Source organism: Talpa europaea (assembly GCF_964194135.1).
Source record: "Talpa europaea genome assembly, chromosome: 6".
In the NCBI taxonomy this organism is placed as follows: Eukaryota; Metazoa; Chordata; class Mammalia; order Eulipotyphla; family Talpidae; genus Talpa; species Talpa europaea.
In genome coordinates, this window is record NC_140072.1 from 14,454,471 (window position 1) to 14,473,083 (window position 18,613).

The window sequence follows — 18,613 nt, forward strand, 5'->3', positions numbered from 1 at the left end:
CCCGCAGCCTCGGCGCGCGGGCGGGGCTCGAACTCACCTGCGGGCGCGCCTGGGTCCCGCGGCGTCCTCGCGGCTCCGCGCCGGGGCTGCTCCCCGCGCCCCGCCCGCCCGCCGCTCCACGTGGCCGCCCACGTCGCCTCCCGCCGCGGCCGCCGCCCGGGCCGGGCAGAGTCCGGAGCCCGGCGCGTCCCGCCCCGCCCCGGCCCTCCGACCCCGGCCGGGCCCCCGCCCTGGGCCCCGCGGGAGGAGTGCGCCGCGCAGGGCAGGGGAGGGGGCGGGAGGCGGGGGGGGGGGCGGGAGGCGGGGGGGGGCGGGAGGCGGGGGGGGGCGGGAGGCGGGGGGGGGCGGGAGGCGGGGGGGGGCGGGAGGCGGGGGGGGGCGGGAGGCGGGGGGGGCGGGAGGCGGGGGGGGCGGGGCGCCGGCTGACCCGCGAGGCTGCGCCTGCACCGCCCGCGGGGACCAGGTGTGCGGCGGCGTGGAGCGCAGCTTCCCGCGGGGCGCGGCGGCTGGCGTGTGCGCGCGCGGCGGGAGCCCGAGGCTCAGCGGGGCCGTCTCGGGCGGCAGCGGCGGGGGCGTGGCCAGCGAGGGGTGGGCGTGCGGCGGCCCAGGTGTTGCCGCTGCGTGTCTGCAGCCCCGCGAACGCTTCCTAGGTGCTCTGGTCACTTCAGTGGCAGCTCTGACTGCTGGTGCCCAGCAAATTGTCGCTGTGTGGCCGATGGTCGCCTCACTGGAGGGGCTCCTTGTGAGTTGCAGGGGTGAGGTGGGGTGAGGGTCTGGAAAAAGCATCATCTTCGGGGTGGTCAGCAGGGAGTGTTGCAGAGAGTGGCCCTGGTTTGTGGTCACAGTGGAGTATGGCCTCTTTCTGTCCCAGTGGCCAGTCCCTCCACCTAGGCTTGGGGCTACGTCTCACCCAGCGACCCAAGGACTTAGTGCTGCACCTTCCCCTGCAGTGACCTTTAGGGCTAATGGCTTTCGCCACGGTCCCTAAGTCCGGCTGGGCAAGGAACCAGCACGCAGGGAAGTACAGCAAAGTTCCCTGAAGACATAGATAAGACAGATGCTTATCAAAAGATAACGACCACCAGGAACCACTACAAGAATGCTACTACAAAAAACCTTATCTTGTCTTTCTAGAACTACAAACTTTACTCCCTTATTGTCTTTCTAAACTTCCTTTTTCTTCTATAAAGTTCATTGGTTGTTAATTAAAAAATCATATGAAATCCTTAACACAAGGCTGACTCAAATGAAACGTTACTAAACCCTGTAATAATTGAAATACAGTTTAGGTGAAAAAAGTAGTTAGTAAAACAAAATGCGATTATATAGCTTAAAAACAAAACTAATGGTCTATCTACTTAAGAATGAGGCTAGCCCTATCAGTGATAAGCTAAATCCATGAGCAAGCTGATTTCATTGATATTCACTGTTCCTGTGCTTTTAGAAACATATATACTAGTCACAAACTCAAAGAAAATTACACTCAGATTTACACTCTCTTGAAGTGTGTCTGTTTGTCATTTCTTTCGCCGATGCCCTGACCACCCTGCACGTTTCTCTCAACGCTGAGACGGCCTCATCATCTACTGCTGTGCTGGTCCGCGGCAACTTAGTTCTTTGAATGAATGACTTCTTGCCTCTCCGGAATCTGTCCTGTCTCCCTCCCCATTAGCTCCTTTCCATCCACACCCATCACAATAATCATCAAGGTCACCCTGTGGTCCTTCCTGTTCCTGAGGTGGACACTGCCTCTAGACCCCCAATGGATACAGCAACACCCTTCCTCCTGGTCAGTCTTCTTCATGCCTCAGAGTTCCTTTTGTGTTCTCTCCTCATGTCCCACCTGCTCTGTTCAGGAAGCCCCCATCGTCACCTGTTATTGGTTGAATTGTGCTACACACCCCCTCCCCATTCACACGTTGCAGTCTTAACCCCCAGTATCTCAGGATGTGACCTTGTTTGGAAATAGAGTAGTGCAGAAACAGATAAGATGAGATCAGGCTGGAGTACGGAGGACCCCAAATCCAATATGATGGGCGTCCATACAAAAGGGGGAATATTGTGTGCATGCACACACACACACACACACACACACGGAGAAGAGCACATAAAGATGAAGGCAGAGGTTGAAGTGAAGCTTCTTCATAGCAAGGAACACCAAAGACTGCCAGCAAACCACCAGAAAGAAGCTAGAGCGATACGCAACAGAGCTTCCTCACAGTTCTCCAAAGGAAGCAGTCCTGCTGACACCTTGATCCTGAGCTTCCAGCCTCCAGAATTGGGAGACAATAAATTTCTGTCGCTTAAGATACCCAGTTTGTGTGTGGTACTGTGTTGCTGCAACCCTGAGAATTAATATATCCTCTAAATGCTGATGAATTCAAATCTTGAATTCCAATCTCTAAGCCCCAGACTACACAGGAATTGAATGTCCTACTGATTTTACCCAGATCTTAATTTATAAAGGTGACTAAGTGACCACACAAGAGGTCAGTGCCATTGAAAGAGAAGTTGATGGTGACAGTTCCTCCTAGAAATGAGAGGCACAGCTTGCCACACAGTCCCACACACCAGTTAGGTCAGAAGCAGAGAAGGGGAGCAAAGGAAGGGGGTGTGGTGGGGGGGTTCAGTTCACAATGGTTAATTTGAATAATCCTGGTGGGCTTTGGGGAACAGGGGCTGTCCCTAATTGGTACCTGACCCTGCCTTGACTTAGGAGACAGGAAATGCTGGTTGGTGTGAGAGTTAGATAAAGGAAGCGGCTTGGAGTGTGGGCTCCAGATCACAGGGGCCAGGTAAATAATTTTGGTCATTAGTTTGGCCTTGTGATTAATAGAAGCCAAAGAGACAAACACAAAATGTAAAAAACACAATTAGAACATCTACCCAACCTCTGTGTCCGGGTCTGAGTGTGTCACCTTCTACCTCAAGTCTCCCCCTTCCCCAGTTTCCATATTTTGGGGGTTACTACCATGAATCCCTGAACCTATGCAGTTAGAAAAAATGGGGACCATTCATGCTTCTTCCTGCTCTCCCCACCTCCAACTTACTAGCCAGTCCTTGCAGTCCTTGTCAATTCTGCCTCCTACCTTGAAGTTTCGCTCCCCCCCCCCCCCTTCAGGCAGCCTCGGTGGTTAAAGGCCCAGGTTCTGTGACTGCCTCTGAGTGGCCTCTTTACTTTCACTCTCATCCTCCCCCAATTCACTCTCCAGTAACTTATTCCTCTAAGTCACCTTGCAGAGCCCTTCTTAAAACTGATGACTCTCCTTCACCCCTAGGGTGACTCTAACACCCTTCATGCGGTGTTCACAGCCTGCTTCTTGACCATCTCCTATGCTCCAGTCCAACGGCTTCCTCTAGGAAGTCCCTCTAGGTTCCTCTATGAAGTCCTTCACAGCAGGCTTCTGCTTCTACAGTTCCTGCTCCTGGAATCACTACTCTCTTCCCCCTCCCCTTGTTACAGGGCAGGGAGAAGGGCAGCCCAGACTCCACAAGCCTGCCTGCTCTAAATAGGTTCTGCCATCTGCCGCATCAACACAAAACATATGAGACTTTAATGAAAAGGAACTTTAATACAATTAGGAAACAATACAGGAAAGGCAAAGAATATAGTTTTCTCTAAAGTTTTTCCTTTTGTTTTCTTTTTCTTTTTTTTTTTTTAAAGATTTATTTATACAAGAACTGGGGTACAGACCAGAAGTGCAGGAGGGTGAGAGAGTTCACTGGACAGAGCAGGGAGCAGAACAGGCAGACGGACTGAAGACACTGCTGAGGGGAGCTGCGTGTGAGGCAGGAGAGGTCTATCCCGCCATGTGGGTTTCTCCCTGGCTGGACAGGAATCGAACCCTCACCTCAGAGGCTGCGGACAGCTGCACAGCGCTGCGCTCAACCCGCTGCACTGCTGGGGAGGCCCAAAGAATAAAGTTTCTAAATCAAGCACCCAAAGTTACCTGTCCCCTCGTAGGTAAAAGTCCATCCAAATGGGATTGGCCCAGAGCAAGGCCCCAAAGCCTGCCACAAGTCTAAAGCATCTTCCAGTGGGGACCCACAGAAAAGGATCAGAAACAACCAGACAAGTCTGGGAGGAAAAGAGCAAAATTGAAATCAAGACAAAACCGCCATTGTCACCTCCCCACAAGTTTCACCCACATCTATTTCAACCAGTCCACGACCAAAAGGCAAGTGCAGTTTCTTCACATGTCTCTAGGCTCCATGCGCCTCCTCCAGGTCTCCTTCTGTCTCCATCCTGCTTCCTCCCTCCCTCAGTCTCCTCTGCAGCTTCTTCTCTCCCTGTTCAGCTCCACCCTCCTTTTGGGTGGGGCAGAGAACCTGGAACCTCCCCCTTTCCTGGGGACCACCCTGTTACACCCTCTCCTGGGAAAGCCCTACCCACTTTTTGGTGTCACCTTAAATGTTCTGTCACTTAAAAGTGTCTGGGTCGTGCTTTCCTGCACCCTCTTTAGTGTGTCCCCCACTCTCACTGCAGGGCTTCACCCTATCCACACATCGGAACCTGCTAGAGAGTTAAGTCATACTGATGCCCAGACTCCTTTCTGGAGCAGCTCTGCCAGGGAATGGGGCCTGGGCACAGCTTTTAAACTCCTAGTAATTCAAATCTTCAGTCAAGGCTGAGGTCCTGATGCCAGCTAAGGCAGGAACAGCACCCCCCGGGTCTCCGAGGGCCTGGCATAGACTGGGCGGTGAGTACACGTGGCGCCGGCAGGAACTGCATGAAACGGGAGTGACACTCACACGCGTGTGTGACCGAGGGGGATGCCACCGACGGGAAGCTGAAACCCGAGTGACCGTGCGGGCGTCACCGTGTGGAGGGTGTGCAGTGTGAGGAGTGGCGGAGAACTGGGGGGCTGCAGTGTCACCACGCGAGGGGGCGCCGAGTGTCACCGTGTTCTGTGTGGCAGGGCGGAGTGTGAGCCTACGACCGGCTGTGCCCTCTGTGTGCCGGGCCGAGCGGCCGGGGCAGAGCTTACGAAAGGGCCCCGGGGTGCCCCTGGCCAACATGGCGGCTGCGGGGAGGCCGCCGCGCGCTCGAGGGGCTGCGCTCCGGGTGACGGCGAGGCGGAAGCAGGAGAAGCGAAGGCGCGAGATCCGGCCGGCGGGAGGGAGGCCGCGCGGGTCACGCGAGCCGCTGAGCGCCGGGCGGCGGGTGCAGCCTCTCACCCCAGCGACCTCCTGGCACCGCCCCTAGCCCGCCGCGGGGCGCACCGGCGGCGGGCGGGGTCGGGCGCCCCCGAACCGCTCGGCAGGGGAGGTGGGACCCGCCCCGGCGTCCAATGGCGCGTAACGGGCGGGGCGGGGCGCGCACCTGCAGGGTCACTAGTCAAGAGTCCAGGGCCAGGGCCAGCCGAGAACTTGGGAGCCGGAGCCCAGCTGCCTAAAATGCTGAGCGCCTCCCCGAGCCTCCAGAATGGCACCAGAGTCCTTCTTTCTGCTCTTGGCTCTTGGCGTTGTCTTCTACTTGGGTTACTACTGGGCCTGTGTGCCCCAGGTGGGTGCGGAGCCACAGCGCTGGCTGGCGGGTTGGGGATACTCGGTTCAGGGGGCAGCTTGCAGCCTCGGGCTCCAGCCCACTGGCGGGGGCCGGCAAGGTTGGGCCTCCCGCCACCGGTGAAGTTTGACGTCCCCACTCCACCACCACCCCTGCCCCGCGCTTCGGCCTGGCTCCACTTCGCTGCTATCAGCTAGTGGCGAGCCTGGTCGTTGCTCACCTAGATTGTCTGCATCCCTTGCACTTCCCTCGCCAGCTGTGCCTTTGGGCATCACAGCGGTGCCTCTGCCTAGGAGGTGGACCAGCCCTGGGGAAAGGTGAGAGGGAGGCATCCCGGGAAGGCAGGGACATGTGCAGCCTGCTTTCCCGTTCTTTTTAGCTGTTTCTCCTTAGCAGCACTGAATGAAGGCCCATGGGGCCTGTGGCTAATGCCCAACAGCAGCTCAGTAGGGCCGTGCTTCTCCCACGGGGTGGGGGGTGGTGGTGGTGGGGTGAGGGTGGTATTTCCTGACATTGCTCAAGTCTAACGGACAGTCCTACCTCATGCATTCATGTTTTAAGTTCTGACCTCTATCCCTTCGTAACAGCGCAGTGTTAAAGTATTGAAAGAAGCAGATTTTTATGAACTTGGAGGTTCTCCCTGAAATCTAAATCTTTTCATTATTAAGATTCAAGGTAGCTAAGAAGAAACCAATTGATTCAAGCCCTTTAAAAAGATCTATAGGGAATTTTAATGTTACCTGGACTTTTCTGTAATGTCAGAACCTTTGACCATTAGCATGCATTGCTTATAAAATGCCTGCCTTAATAAAAGTATAAAAATCCAAACTTCACATATCCTATAAATCTTACCCTAGATGAGAAGTCAGCCATTTCAGAAAAAAGCTAAACATTTTCTTTTATTGAGCCAACCACACAGAAGTGACAGAGAGCTGCCACTTTATACTCCGAAACTTTCCTTGACTTCCACAGCTATTAAAATGCAGGAAAAATGCCATTCTGAGGGCCCTAGGGGCATGGAATTTGGATTGTCCAGCATGGTAATGGGCTGATACTGATTCATCCACAGCAACCAATGAATGGCATGCTACTAATTCTAAGGAACGTGTCAAAAAACAATTTGCTAGCATCAGAAACTAACCTGCATAAATCAAACCTGTGATCTAATTTATTAGCATCTTGTTCTACACCACTGAGCTGTCAAACAAGGGTTTATTAAGGCAACAGCTCAAACTCTTGGCAATTAAAAGGTAATATAGCACAATGACTAGGATCAGGACTTCTAGGTCAGGTAGACCTATGTTTGAGAATACCGGTTCCACTAACTAGCAAGTTTCATGACCTTTGACAAGTTATTTAACCTTCAAACCTGATCCCACAAGGGCATCACAGGGCCTATCTCAAAAGAGCTATGATGATCACAGGCTGTGATTGTGTAAAGTGCTTAACACAATGCTTAGGACATAATGAGTGCTGAACACATTTTACCTATTAATATTAGTGGGTAATAGAATTATTATTAATTCCACTTTGCTTCTTGCTTGCTTTGACTTTAGGCAAACAATAGAAACTGTGTTATGTTTCTTCACATCTAAACCCTAGCTCGCACAGCTGGGCTTAGCCAAGTGTCTGTACAGAGCACATAGTGAATCATAGGTGTTACTAATCCAGGCCTTAAGGACCAGGTGTGTGTATGAGTCAATCTCACAGCAGTCACGCTACTAACTTGGCCTCTCTAGTTCATAATCTGCCCAGCCTTGCTGAGTACCAGGATTGCAGGAGATAAGAGGAATCTGGCCTTCAGCTTCCTTAGGGTCTGCAAAAGAAGTACAGCTCTTATTTCCTGAGCGTGAGGGCTTTTTGCTTTGTATAGCACTCTTCCTTCACAAGCCTTCATGAGGCCAGACCCTCTTCATTCCCTGTCTAGAACCACATGGAGGAGGTGAAAGGGCCGAGTGTCCCCAGACCTCACCTGTCCATCATCCCATCCCTGTTACCTGCCCCTGATCAGCCTGAAGAGAAAAATTGTGCACACTGGGAATATTCCTCCTTTAGAGTACAGTCTAACAACAGGGACCCCATGAGCAAGAGCAAACAAGTGCTGCAGTTAAAAAACAGCTCCTCGGCAAAGCACACACTAGGGATAGGAATAAGCAACAACGGGGTGCTACAATCAGGAGACAGGAAGGCAGAGCTAGGCTTGGGAAGATGAGTATGGGTAATTCAATTGCCAGGCAAAGGTCACATACTGAACGTACTGCACTTCTTCAGCCTTGCCCAGAACTCCAGACCTTCCTGCAGATGGGCAATTTTTCCCAAAATGGACTTGGGCATGGATAGGCGGTAGCACCTCCCAGCCCTGGTTCTTAATCACTTCAGGGTCAATTGTGGAGGTCACATTCCAGGAGTTGGGGGGGGTCTTTGGGGCGCCAGCTGAACTACATCAACAGAGGTAACCTGGCCTTTCCAGACTGTGAGAAGCTGGATTTCTCACCTTTACATGAAGCAGAGTTCTCCACGCTGATCCCATCGGGGGCATCCCTGGCTTGATGCACAAACCAGGGGACTAGTAGATTGTTATATGATTACAGAGGCCTCAACTGGTAACAGGGTCCCAGTTTCTGGCCTTCCTGGAGCAACACTGTCCAGTCACTGTTGAGACTTTCTACCCTACGCTGTGGTGTATTGAGGGGCGGCTACAAACCATATTTCGAGTCTTACTGCAATCTCAGCCTCTCGTCTCTTACTGGAGGTAAGAAGGGGCAGAGGGGGGTGAACATGAAGCTGCAAGTATTGGGGAGTTCAGCCCACCTCTTTGAAAATGGTTCTTTGGGGCCTCCCCGGTGGTGCAGCAGTTGAGCGCTGGGTTGCGAAGCTGCCCGCAGCCTCTACAGCGCCAGTTCGATCCCCGGCTGCTCCCCGGCCACCAGAGGAGGGTCCCACATGGCGCGCAGACCTCTCCTGCCGCCCGCTGCTCCCCTCAGCAGTGTACTTTGGTCCTTCTGCCTGCTCTGCTCCCCGCTCTGGCTCTGGTGAATTCTCTCACCCTCCCGCGCTTCTGACTGTACCCAGTGCTTGTATAAATAAAAAATAAATCTTTAAAAAAAAAAAGAAAGAAAAAGAAAATGGTTCTTTGCCCCATCTACCTCAGAGTATTGAAGGTAAAGAGTAGCTGTGTGGAAAGCTCTCTCATTGCACAATCCTGAGGTAATATTCAACCTTTTATGCTCCTACTGCAACCTGGTTTTATCTTAATGTTTTGTATAGAGCATGCCCTCAAATGCTGTTGATGGGAAGTTGCTAGTTGTTTGAGGATATACAGGCGATAAACCTTTTGAAATGCAAGATGTTCCTAATAGTATCTTTGTGTGCCTTTTTCTACAAAACTGCAGTGAATTCATCCAAACCCCAGATGGAGGACAGCTCCTGCTAGACTGGGCTGGCCTACCCGACAGCTGTCTCTTCCCTGACCCAACCACCCGGCCCGTTATATTACTGCTGCCTGGCATCACTGGCAGCAGCCAGGAAAAATACATGTTGCATCTAGTTAACCAAGCTGTAAAGGATGGCTACAGGTAAGGCTGGGCACAGCCCTGGAGCGGGTGATGTAATTTCTAACTGGGAGGTGAAGTCAGACCTGGGAAGTATATGAAGGGCGCCTTCTGACTGAGACTGAAGGGAGGGCCAGCCGAAGGCTACCAGACGGGGTGGGCTTCTAGAGGCCATGGCTAACTAAGAACTGTGTGTGCCACAGGGCTGTTGTATTTAATAACCGAGGCTGCCGTGGGGAAGAACTGTTGGTGAGTCCCCGCCTTTCTCGCAGAGGCCCTCTACCCTACTCCCTCAGAGATGCTGGGCCCTGGGCATTGCCTACCCATCTTTGAGCCCGTCTACTTTTCTGCCTTCTGGCCAAGGCTTCCCTCCTTACCTGTGATCTGGTTTGCCTCAGACCCACAGGACTTTCTGTGCCAGCAATACTGAAGATCTGGAGACAGTTGTGAGCCACATAAAGCACCGCTACTCCCATGCTCCTCTGATGGCCGTGGGCATCTCTTTGGGAGGGTAAAGGCTGCCTGGGCTTAACCCAAACGCCCAGTCTTTTTTTCCTCCTCCACATTTGCTCCCCCTCTCCTCTGTCCCAACTCACTAACGCAAACCCTTCTCTCATGGCCCCTGGCCAACCTGCAGGATACTAGTGCTGAACCACCTGGCACGAAAGGGACAGGCCTCAGGGCTGGTGGCAGCACTGACTCTATCTGCATGCTGGGATTCCTTTGAAACCACCCGCTCCCTGGAGACCCCACTCAACTCATTACTCTTTAATCAGCGCCTCACTGCTGCACTCTGTCGTGTTGTGGACAGGTAGGGTCAGGGCAGGTGGGAGGGGGTGACAGGGCAAGATGGGCTTCCTTACTCATGAGATAAGACAGAGGCTGGGGCTCAGTCAGGTCCAGGAGTAGAGCTGGCCCTCCATGTGATCTTTTGCAGAAACAGAAAAGTGATAGAAAAGGTGGTCAATGTAGACTCGGTGCTTCAGGTTGGTCTTTTCAACCATCTCCCCGCACCCCACCCCCCCGCCGTCCACCCAAAGTTGTTCCGCCAACATCTCGCCACCCCCACACCCATCCGAACCCATCCCACCCTCCACCACTCGCAGGCTCGCACAATCCGCGAGTTTGATGAGCGCTACACAGCTGTGGTCTTCGGGTACGAAGACTGTGCGAGCTACTACCAAGCAGCCAGCCCAAGAACCAAAGTAGACGCCATCCAGATCCCTGTGCTCTGCCTCAATGCAGCTGATGACCCCTTTTCCCCAGTGCATGGTGAGTGCCCGAAATCTGAACGTCTGAGCGCCCAGGGAAAATGGACCAGGAAATGTAGGCGGAGAGTGCCTGGGAGACCAGAGGCCAGGCAGAATGGCTGACCTCTCCAACCCCTCCCCAAGCTCTTCCTCTGCAGGCCGCCCGAAACTCTCCCTACGTGGCGCTGCTCATCACAGCCCAGGGTGGCCACATCGGCTTCCTGGAAGGGCTGCTCCCCTGGCAGCACTGCTACATGAACCGCCTCTTCCACCAGTTTGCCAAAGCCATCTTCCAGCACCCTGTGGAGCTGCTCGACCTTGGGGCCGCCTCCCCTGCCGAGGGAGGCAAGTGCTGACAAGAGTACCATTTGGGGTCTTGGTTCAGTCTTCCCAGTTTATTAAATACCAACATTTCCTGCCAAAAGGACCGAGGGTTCATTTTCCCTTTCCTCAAGGCCAGGGTAGACCATCCAGGAACTAACAACATATTTAGCCCGGCTGGTTTGGAGCCACCCAGATGAATCCACAGACTACTACCTGGGTCTTTCTTTTGCCCGGCACATGCCCCAGCAAATGCCAAGGGCTCACATGAAGGGCAACTGGCCACGGCTTAAGGAGGGGAAGTTCTAGAAACTGCAGGACAGCAGTGCCTCTGGACTCCTGGACATCTTCACATCTTTCTGGACAAGGGATAATCTCACGTCTGGAGTCTCTAGCAGGGAGAGGGAGGAGGCAGGTGGTGTGGCCCAGGCTTTAGACACCATTCCTGGGTGGATCCACAGATGATGAATGCCTGGTTCCAGAAGTCAAAGTTGCGCGGGGCCACAACCAAGTTTTATCCGGAAAGGGCTGGCAGTGCCTGCCACCCTCGGCCGAGACAACTTCAACTGTGGAGCCAAGTGGAGTAATGGGGTCCAGCCTCCACTCTGGTGTAGGACTCCTGGAACTGGGAGGCTAAAGGAAACCCGGCAAGGCACTCTGGAGCAGCAGGATGGTCATGACAATAAGCCCGACACAGAGCAGCAGCAGCAGCCACACAGGAACACTCCCTGCAGGACGGGCAAGAAGCAGTCAGAGGGCAAAGAGCCTTCACAGCCTCAAGAACAGCGCCCTCAACCTACTCAAGGAGGGGCAACGGGCTATAGACAAGCAAGCCCCTTTTCCAGGGAGCAAGTTTCTTCTACAGCTAAAAGATGGGTGTTCCCCACCCCCCGCCCCAGCCATGTCCCACCCTAGTGACTCACGCCGTGAGGGCAGTAGGTGCAGTTGGCAACGACTATCCACAGCCACAGAAAACAAGGCAGTTTCATGGGACCCCAGGAGCTCTGGACCACGACCCTTTTTCTCAGGCAGAAAGGCCACATCTGTCACCACGATGCCATGGGCCTCCCTGACGTAGTAGAGGCGCTGGGGATAGAACAGTGAGGAATATTCCTTACGGAAAACACACCCCTGCCCCCTGCCCCTGGCCTACCCTCTACAGGCTGGGCCAGCCTTCTTGCACAGTCAGGCCGAGGCAGGGCTAGAGCTCCCACCCCAAACAGCCCTCAGGACTGTGATCACCTCTACCCATTACCTGGAGAGAGAAAGCTATGTAGATGGCAACAGAGCCAGTGACCGTGCCCAGGCCTAGGAAGGTACCCGATTCACTGCAACAAACAATAAAGCGCTCATTGTCTTGGAGGCCCGTGCAGGAACCATCATTCACCAGCAACGGTTCTCAGGTGTTAGAAGCCCCCCCAGGTACCCACAAACCTAGCCAAACTTGCATTGCCTCACACCTGACACTAAGGCAGGAGACGACTTCCTGGCCACAGGGCTTGGTCCGAAGGGGCAAGAAGGTGGAGCCATCCCAGGCTGTGAGGTAGCAGGGTGGGGGTTGGCGCAGACGCTTGTGGGGTATCTGCACGGTGAAGAGTCGAAGCCCAGCAGGCTGATCTGGAACCTGCCCAAACCTGGGGGGTCAGGTGAGAGACGTTCAGCTCCCAGGCCTACCCAACCCTCCTTTCCCAGGGGGCACCCTTGCACCCTGGCCAGGCCTGAGGTAACACTGACCGAGACCTACAATCCTCCCCACCTTCCCCCAGTATTTCCCCACTTTGTTATTATATCTAGGCTGTGCCTCTTTCAGCACCCCTCTAGGGTTGTCACACCTGCAGGCCTGGTAGCGGTAAGGCGTGTTAGAAAAGGTGGGTCCGTTCTCCTGCCAGTGCAGCTGTGTCACCAGCTGATCCTTCTGCCACACGGAGGCCTTAAGGTCCCAGCCCACAGTTACCAACTGGTCAGGATTCAAATTCCAAGGATGGACAGTTAGAGGATCCACTCATTGGACAAGCAACATAACCACCTACTTTCTCCACCCTCTCAATTTCTCACCTTGCCATCAGGCCCAAAAGCCAGGTCCTCAATCTCCCCTTCGTGCGCTTTGAACTCCAGCACTTTCTCCAGGCTGGGCACCTGTAGTCAAATCACCACTGTGGTTAGACCAGGCACCCGAAAAGAGTGAAATGTTCCCCACCCCTCATCTCTTCTAACAGTCACTCAGTGCAGGCTCCACTCACAAGTTTCCCTGAACCCAGGTTGGGTTTTTCACAATACTGGTTCTGTTGCTACTGACTCTCATCCTCCCCAAAGCCCCCCAAGCCACACCTTCCAGATACGAACGCAGCCATCTGTCCCTCCAGTGGCAAGCAGGGTATTATCGTGGTTGAAGCACACCACTTTCTGCAGAGGATCTGGGCTGAAGTCTGTCTGCACTGCCTGCAAATTCTGGACACTGAGTTCTACCCCTTCCTGGTGGGTTTCAGCTCCAGGTTTCTTCTCTGCTGGGGCTGCTCCCTTCCTCTGTCGAGGCGCCTGATCCTTGGAACCTGCAATACACACAGCCTGCCAAGTCCCAGGCTTCTAAAGTAAGTAGTACTGTTCTCTGTACACACAGCTGGACAACATCCAGCTTCTCACCTGCCACTTCCAGTAATGCCACTCCAGTCCTACTAATTTGGTCACTTGAGTAGTCTTACTCATTTAACTCTTTTCCCAAAACTAGAGATGGGGCTTCTCACCTGCCTTCTCTGCCTTGTTTTTGTCCTTCTGCTGATTGGTCTGGAAACGCAGGAGCTGACAGTGGGCATCCTGCCCTGCGGCAAGGATGTTACCCGCCAGTGCCAAGTTCATGGTGGCCCGTGTCTCAGTGTCATGGGAGTGTAGCAAGGAGGCGCTCAGACACCCATTAATCCGCTCGAGCTGCAAAAAGTGCTATGGGAACAAGAACCAGGATGGGGCAAGGTTCAGGGGTGCCTAGGGAGTACCACAAGGACGAACTTATATTCCATAGACCGAGAGGCCCCCCTTTGCTTACAGCACTTTCTAGTTCACAAAACTTTTTCGAGCCCTTTCTCTCTCTGAGTCTCATAAATCTGTACAGCAAGAAGTAATGGGTTACTACCTGGAGTTTATAGAATAGAGTGATGCTCGGTAGAGCAAAGAAACCTGACAGGCAGATTCCCGGTAGTTGAGGACAGTGAGACAAGTCTATGTGGACCCCCAGAAGCGACTCAGGATACAACCCCTGGAGCAGCTCTTGAGCTCGAATTGACGCATTCCAGCCTACGCAGCGCTGTGCAGCTTTCACTTCACCTCAGAAGTCTCTTAATCGTCAGGGGAAGTAAACGATCGCGGGAAATTCGTGCCAGGGCGTCAGATACGGCGGGGATTCCCACCCAGGGAGGGGCAGGGCCCTACCCTGGGATGCGGCTCGTCCCCGCCACCCTCCGGAATCGCCCACCAGCCCCTGGGCGGTCAGGTCTCTGGGGCCCAGCGCGCTCACCACGCCATTCTTTATGCCGGTCTTGGCGGCGCCTCCTCCGCCCGCAGCGATGAGCAGTCCCGAGCTGGAGTCGACCTGAAGCGCGTACAACGGGAACGGGGCCCGGTACAGCTCCGGCACCCGCCGCCGACCCATCCCGCTCGCCGCGCACCTCACTGCCCGCACCGCGACACTCGGGACATGCCGGACCCGGCCTTCGACTACTGCCCGGCCGCTGTCGAACTCGGTCTCGTCGCTGCGGAGAAAACTGCCGCCTCCTCTCGCACCTCCGGTGTTGACACTTCTCTACCCCAGGGAGCAGTAACTCTGCTGCGACCGCTTATTCCAAGCACTTCGACTCGCAGTGCGCACGCGCACTGAGCCGGTGGCGCTCCTCGCGCAAGCGCAGATCCGCCAATACGCGTCAGCACTAGCCCGCCGCGGGGTGACGTAACAATGGCGTCAGGGTTACGCTCTCCGCCCCTTTGTGACTACAGACCCCGCCATCTTTGTGCGGGGCTAGGGAGGCGCGCGTCGCCTGCACCGCAAAGCTTGGCGGTTCTGGGGGAGGAGGACGAGCTAATAAAAATTAAGGAAGACTAATAACCTTTAATAAAGAAATATTTGGTTCAGTGCTGTCCACCCTTTAGGCCTGGGAGGCATACAAGCGCAACCATTGCCTTTTACCCCAGAGAGGAAATGATTTGTCTAAGGTCACACACCCGAAATGTGATCTGGGGCCTCCCTGGTGGTGCAGGCGGTTGAGCTCCGCACTGTGAAGGTGTCCACAGCCTCTGCAGTGGGTTTGATCCCCGCCGGCGAGAATCCCACATGGTGCAGCAGACCTCTCCTGTCTGGCCTGCTGCTCCCCGCCTCAATAGTGTATTTCAGTCAATCTGCCTGTTCTGTACCCCACTCTGTTTCTGGTGAATCCTCTCACCCCCTCCCACACTTCTGGCCTGTACCCCAGTTCTTGTATGCATAAATAAATCTTTAAAAAGAAAAAGAAAGAAACCCAGCCGCAAATCTTGAATCCATGGTTGCCTAGTATGAAGAAACCACGATCTTAACAAAATATTTCTCCATGGTTGGCCGAGGTGGGAGTTGGTTATTTTATTCTCTCTGCTCCTGAAAAGGGGGCGTGGGGTGGGGTTGGGTGGTATGTGTGTGGTGTGTGTCAGAGGGAGGCAACTCAATCCCCAACAGGACAGTTCTGATCTCTGCCAGACTCCAATCCTGGGCACGACCCTGTTACACAGCCTTTTGAGGGGGCCACTGGATTTCTGATCACCAACGTGTGTACCCCCAGCTTTATCTGTGAGTGAACCCCTGCAGGAATGCCCTTTCTTGAGAGAAGACACTAACTGCTGCTCTCCTAGGTTAGCATACATTGTTAACCTAGGGTTATGCCTAGGGTGCTGAATGACTTCATCTTTGAGCCTGCCAATATTGCTCCTCCAAATTTTATTAAATGTGTGAATGGGGCCTCCCCGGTGGCGCAGCCGTTGAGCACTGGGTTGCGAAGCAGCCCGCCGCCTCTGAGGAGCCGGTTCAATCCCCGGCTGCTCCCCGGCCACTGGAGGAGGGTCCCACATGGCGCGCAGACCTCTCCTGCCGCCCGCTGCTCCCCTCAGCAGTGTACTTCGGTCCTTCTGCCTGCTCTGCTCCCCGCTCTGGCTCTGGTGCATTCTCTCACCCTCCCGCGCTTCTGACTGTACCCAGTGCATGTATAAACAAAACAAACAAACAAACAAAATAAAAAAAAAAAAATGTGCGAACGGCCAAATGGAGCTCTCTGCAGGTTTCAGGTGTCTAGGCCTTGCTTTCCCCAGATATATTGTTGTTGTTGTTGTTGGAGTGTGTGTGTGTGTGTGTGTGTGTGTGTGTGTGTGTGTGTAGGGGGTGGGGGTGGTCCTTGGGTTCGCTCTGGGAAAGGTTTCACCAGAGCTCAGGTTTCAGTGACACACGGCGAGTTTTCCAGGCGAGTTTCTCCACAAGACAGAACATTAATTATATTTAAAGGGCAGGTTTGGAGGGTCCCACATGGCGTGCTGACCTCTCCTTCCGCCCGCTGCTCCCCTCAGCAGTGTACTTCGGTCCTTCTGCCTGCTCTGCTCCCTGCTCTGGCTCTGGTGAATTCTCTCACCCTCCCGCGCTTCTGACTGTACCCAGTGCTTGTATAAATAAATAAATAAATCTTAAATAAATAAATAAAAATAAAGGGCAGGTTTATTAGGGAAGGGATAAAACAGTTAAAGACACTGGTATAGACACAAGCGGGCAGGAAGAGCTGCCCCAGAAGGGACAGGTTTGCTAAGAGAGGCCTGCATGGTTGCAGGCAGGCGACCTTGATAGGTCACCAGCAGGCAGGAAACTGCTGCCCTGCAGAGGGAGATTTGGTGAAAAGAGGCACCTGCATAGTCACAGGTAGGCAGATGGGGTGCTGCCCCAAGCCAGTGCAGAGATTGCACTGATATGGTTTTCCTCTGTTTGGGAGGGGTCACTCCTTGTGAGCTGTCAGTTGGTTGCTAATTTTGAATAACTATGTAGAATTTGAAAGGGACCAGAGATTTTACAATGGGCTCAGTCTCCATCTTTACATTTGGGGTCTGTTGGGCTCAATCTCCATATCTTTAGACCAAACCTCAGGATACTAGCATCTAACGTGCCTCAGGATACTAGGGGATACTAGTGTCGAATCCCTTCCCTAATAAACCCGCCCTTTAAATATAACTAATGTCTCTGTCTCATGGAGAAACCTGCCTGGAAAACTCACCACATGTTGCTGAAACGGGAGCTCTGGTGAAACCTTTCCCAGAGTGAAGCCCAGGATCCCTGTACTCCAAATCTACAGACTCCAAAAACGACAACATATGGCGCCCAACATGGGGCTTTTCACATCATCTGGCGCCCAACACATGGTACCCACTGTCCTTGGCCACTCAATTTTCTTTGACTCTCCCTAACCCCCACCTGTTGTTGGGGTCTGCTCCCCATCTAACCCCCACCCTTGTGGGCACAGCCACTCACTCTGCTCAGCATAACACGGACACAAGTATTGCAGGGTTAGGCTTTATTGATTAAAAGTTAAATGAGGCCTTGAGTGCTCGTGGTCCTCTTCAGCCAGGAGAGAGCAAACTCCACAAGGGACTCCCAGGATTCAGGGCTGGAGAACACACCTGACCTCCAGCCAACCAGCCCTTCAGGGTATCTCGGGGGGTCCCTGATGTCTGGGGCCTGGCGGGGATGGTGGTGTTTGGAGGTGGTGTTCCGGGGAGCCTTCGTGCCTCTGGAGTTAGGGTGGTGAATTTAGGAGAATGGGTTCTGGAGAAGCAGGCCTCTTTGGGGCAGAGGAAGGCCTGGGCTTCATGGAGGTAGTGGCCTGTTTTGGTGCCTGAGGTAGAAGCCCTGAACGTGGGGTGGAGTTTGGTGATTGAGGGCTTGCAGATCTGAGGCTCCCGGTCTGGGAGGGTGCGCCTGAAGCTGAATCTGCCCGGCCCTGAGCCACGGGGGTTGGAGCTGCCGGAGACTGAGATGCCGGTGGTGGATACCCATGGGCCTGAGCGACCTCTCCCTGAGGCTCTGCTTCCTTCCGCCTTCTTTCGGGCAACAGATGCAAGGCCCTGGCCTGGCCCCGAGCCAGGCGAAGGCCAAAGCCGATGCCTATTCGGAGTGGTCCAGATTCCAGGCCCTGCACACAGGGCAGTAGTTGGGGGAAGGCAAGCAGCCGGGGGCCAATTTTGTACTTGGGGGCGGGGCAAGAGGGAGTGCGGGGCCGGAGGCACACCAGGCACACGGGATACTCCACGACCGGGGCCTGGCCGTTTTTGCCTAGCCACAGGCGTTGCAAAAGCAGCAACCGCAGGTCGTGAGCAATGCGTCGGTGCCCCAGGTGGGCCACCAGGACCTGGGCTAGGGCTCCTGGGTCCCTGAACTCTGCAGGGTCCCTCTCGCTTGCCATGCATCCCCCCACCACTCCAGGGGACCTGGTGTCCCTGTACTGATGCCAGTGCCATGTCTGGCTGTTAGGGTAGATCCCGCAAGAATGTGGGTGGGGGCTCGGAGACGTGAGAGTGGACCTCTGTGGGTCTCCCTGGTGGGAGGGAGACTGGCAGCGTGAGTTCGGGAGGGATTTCTCTGGCTGGCAGGGGGAGGAGGAGTGGGGAGGAGAGGAGTAAAGCAGGTGGGAGGGAGAGGGGGAGCGTGAAAAGGGGATGAAAGGGAAATTCTGATGGAAAAAAGTGGGAGAACTTGGGAGAGAGGAAGAGCAGGGATTTAGGACAAAGTCAGAGTTCGAGTCAGAAGAGCAGAAGTGGGAGGCAGGCGCACGAGTCCTTGGGGGTGGGGTGCAAGGTTGCCAGGAAAGGGGGTGTGCTTTCTGGGGAGACAAAGGCCGTAGGCTCGTGGGAGGAGAGTCCACAGGTTGTGAGGGGCTCTGCGGGGTGTGCCCAGGGGATGCTGCGTTCTGTAGCAACACCTGCTCCTTGTTTTGAGGCAACAT

The 18,613-nt window shown here is 54.5% G+C and overlaps 3 protein-coding genes across 4 annotated transcripts; 1 reads left to right on the top strand and 2 right to left on the bottom strand.

Moving 5' to 3' along the window:
- Positions 1–5,397: 5,397 nt before the first annotated feature.
- ABHD1 (abhydrolase domain containing 1) lies at positions 5,398–10,663 on the top strand (the record flags this gene model as incomplete). The annotated part of the gene is given in 10 exon segments (XM_084236017.1): positions 5,398–5,433; positions 5,435–5,506; positions 8,098–8,258; positions 8,899–9,081; positions 9,261–9,306; positions 9,456–9,568; positions 9,695–9,868; positions 9,995–10,043; positions 10,164–10,329; positions 10,452–10,663. Coding segments are annotated over 10 exon segments (1,212 nt in total).
- A 565-nt stretch (positions 10,664–11,228) lies between these two features.
- On the bottom strand, positions 11,229–14,399 carry PREB (prolactin regulatory element binding). Of its 2 annotated transcripts, XM_084236069.1 has the most exons (9): positions 14,134–14,399; positions 13,370–13,562; positions 12,957–13,177; positions 12,684–12,764; positions 12,461–12,585; positions 12,089–12,262; positions 11,884–11,956; positions 11,552–11,714; positions 11,229–11,356 (listed from the first exon to the last, which is right to left on the bottom strand). In XM_084236069.1, the coding sequence occupies exons 1-9, from the start codon at positions 14,266–14,268 to the stop codon at positions 11,262–11,264; spliced, it is 1,260 nt and encodes a 419-aa protein (XP_084092195.1). In that variant the 5' UTR covers positions 14,269–14,399; the 3' UTR covers positions 11,229–11,261. The 2 variants fall into 2 exon arrangements, with proteins under 2 accessions (XP_084092195.1, XP_084092196.1); XM_084236070.1 differs by lacking the exon at positions 12,089–12,262.
- Positions 14,400–17,407: 3,008 nt separating this feature from the next.
- Positions 17,408–18,613, bottom strand: PRR30 (proline rich 30; the record flags this gene model as incomplete). The annotated part of the gene is made up of 1 exon (XM_084236067.1): positions 17,408–18,613. The coding sequence occupies one exon, from the start codon at positions 18,611–18,613 to the stop codon at positions 17,408–17,410; it is 1,206 nt and encodes a 401-aa protein (XP_084092193.1).

What these genes read in the sequence shown, in the direction of transcription:
- PREB (XM_084236069.1), bottom strand. Translation starts at nt 14,268, where the DNA reads ATGGGTCGGCGGCGGGTGCCGGAGCTGTACCGGGCCCCGTTCCCGTTG. An exon ending in TACCGCTACCAGGCCTGCAG is followed by an intron (nt 12,263 to 12,460) that starts GTGTGACAACCC and finishes CTGACCCCCCAG; the next exon opens with GTTTGGGCAGGTTCCAGATC. An exon ending in ACATAGCTTTCTCTCTCCAG is followed by an intron (nt 11,715 to 11,883) that starts GTAATGGGTAGA and finishes TTCTATCCCCAG; the next exon opens with CGCCTCTACTACGTCAGGGA.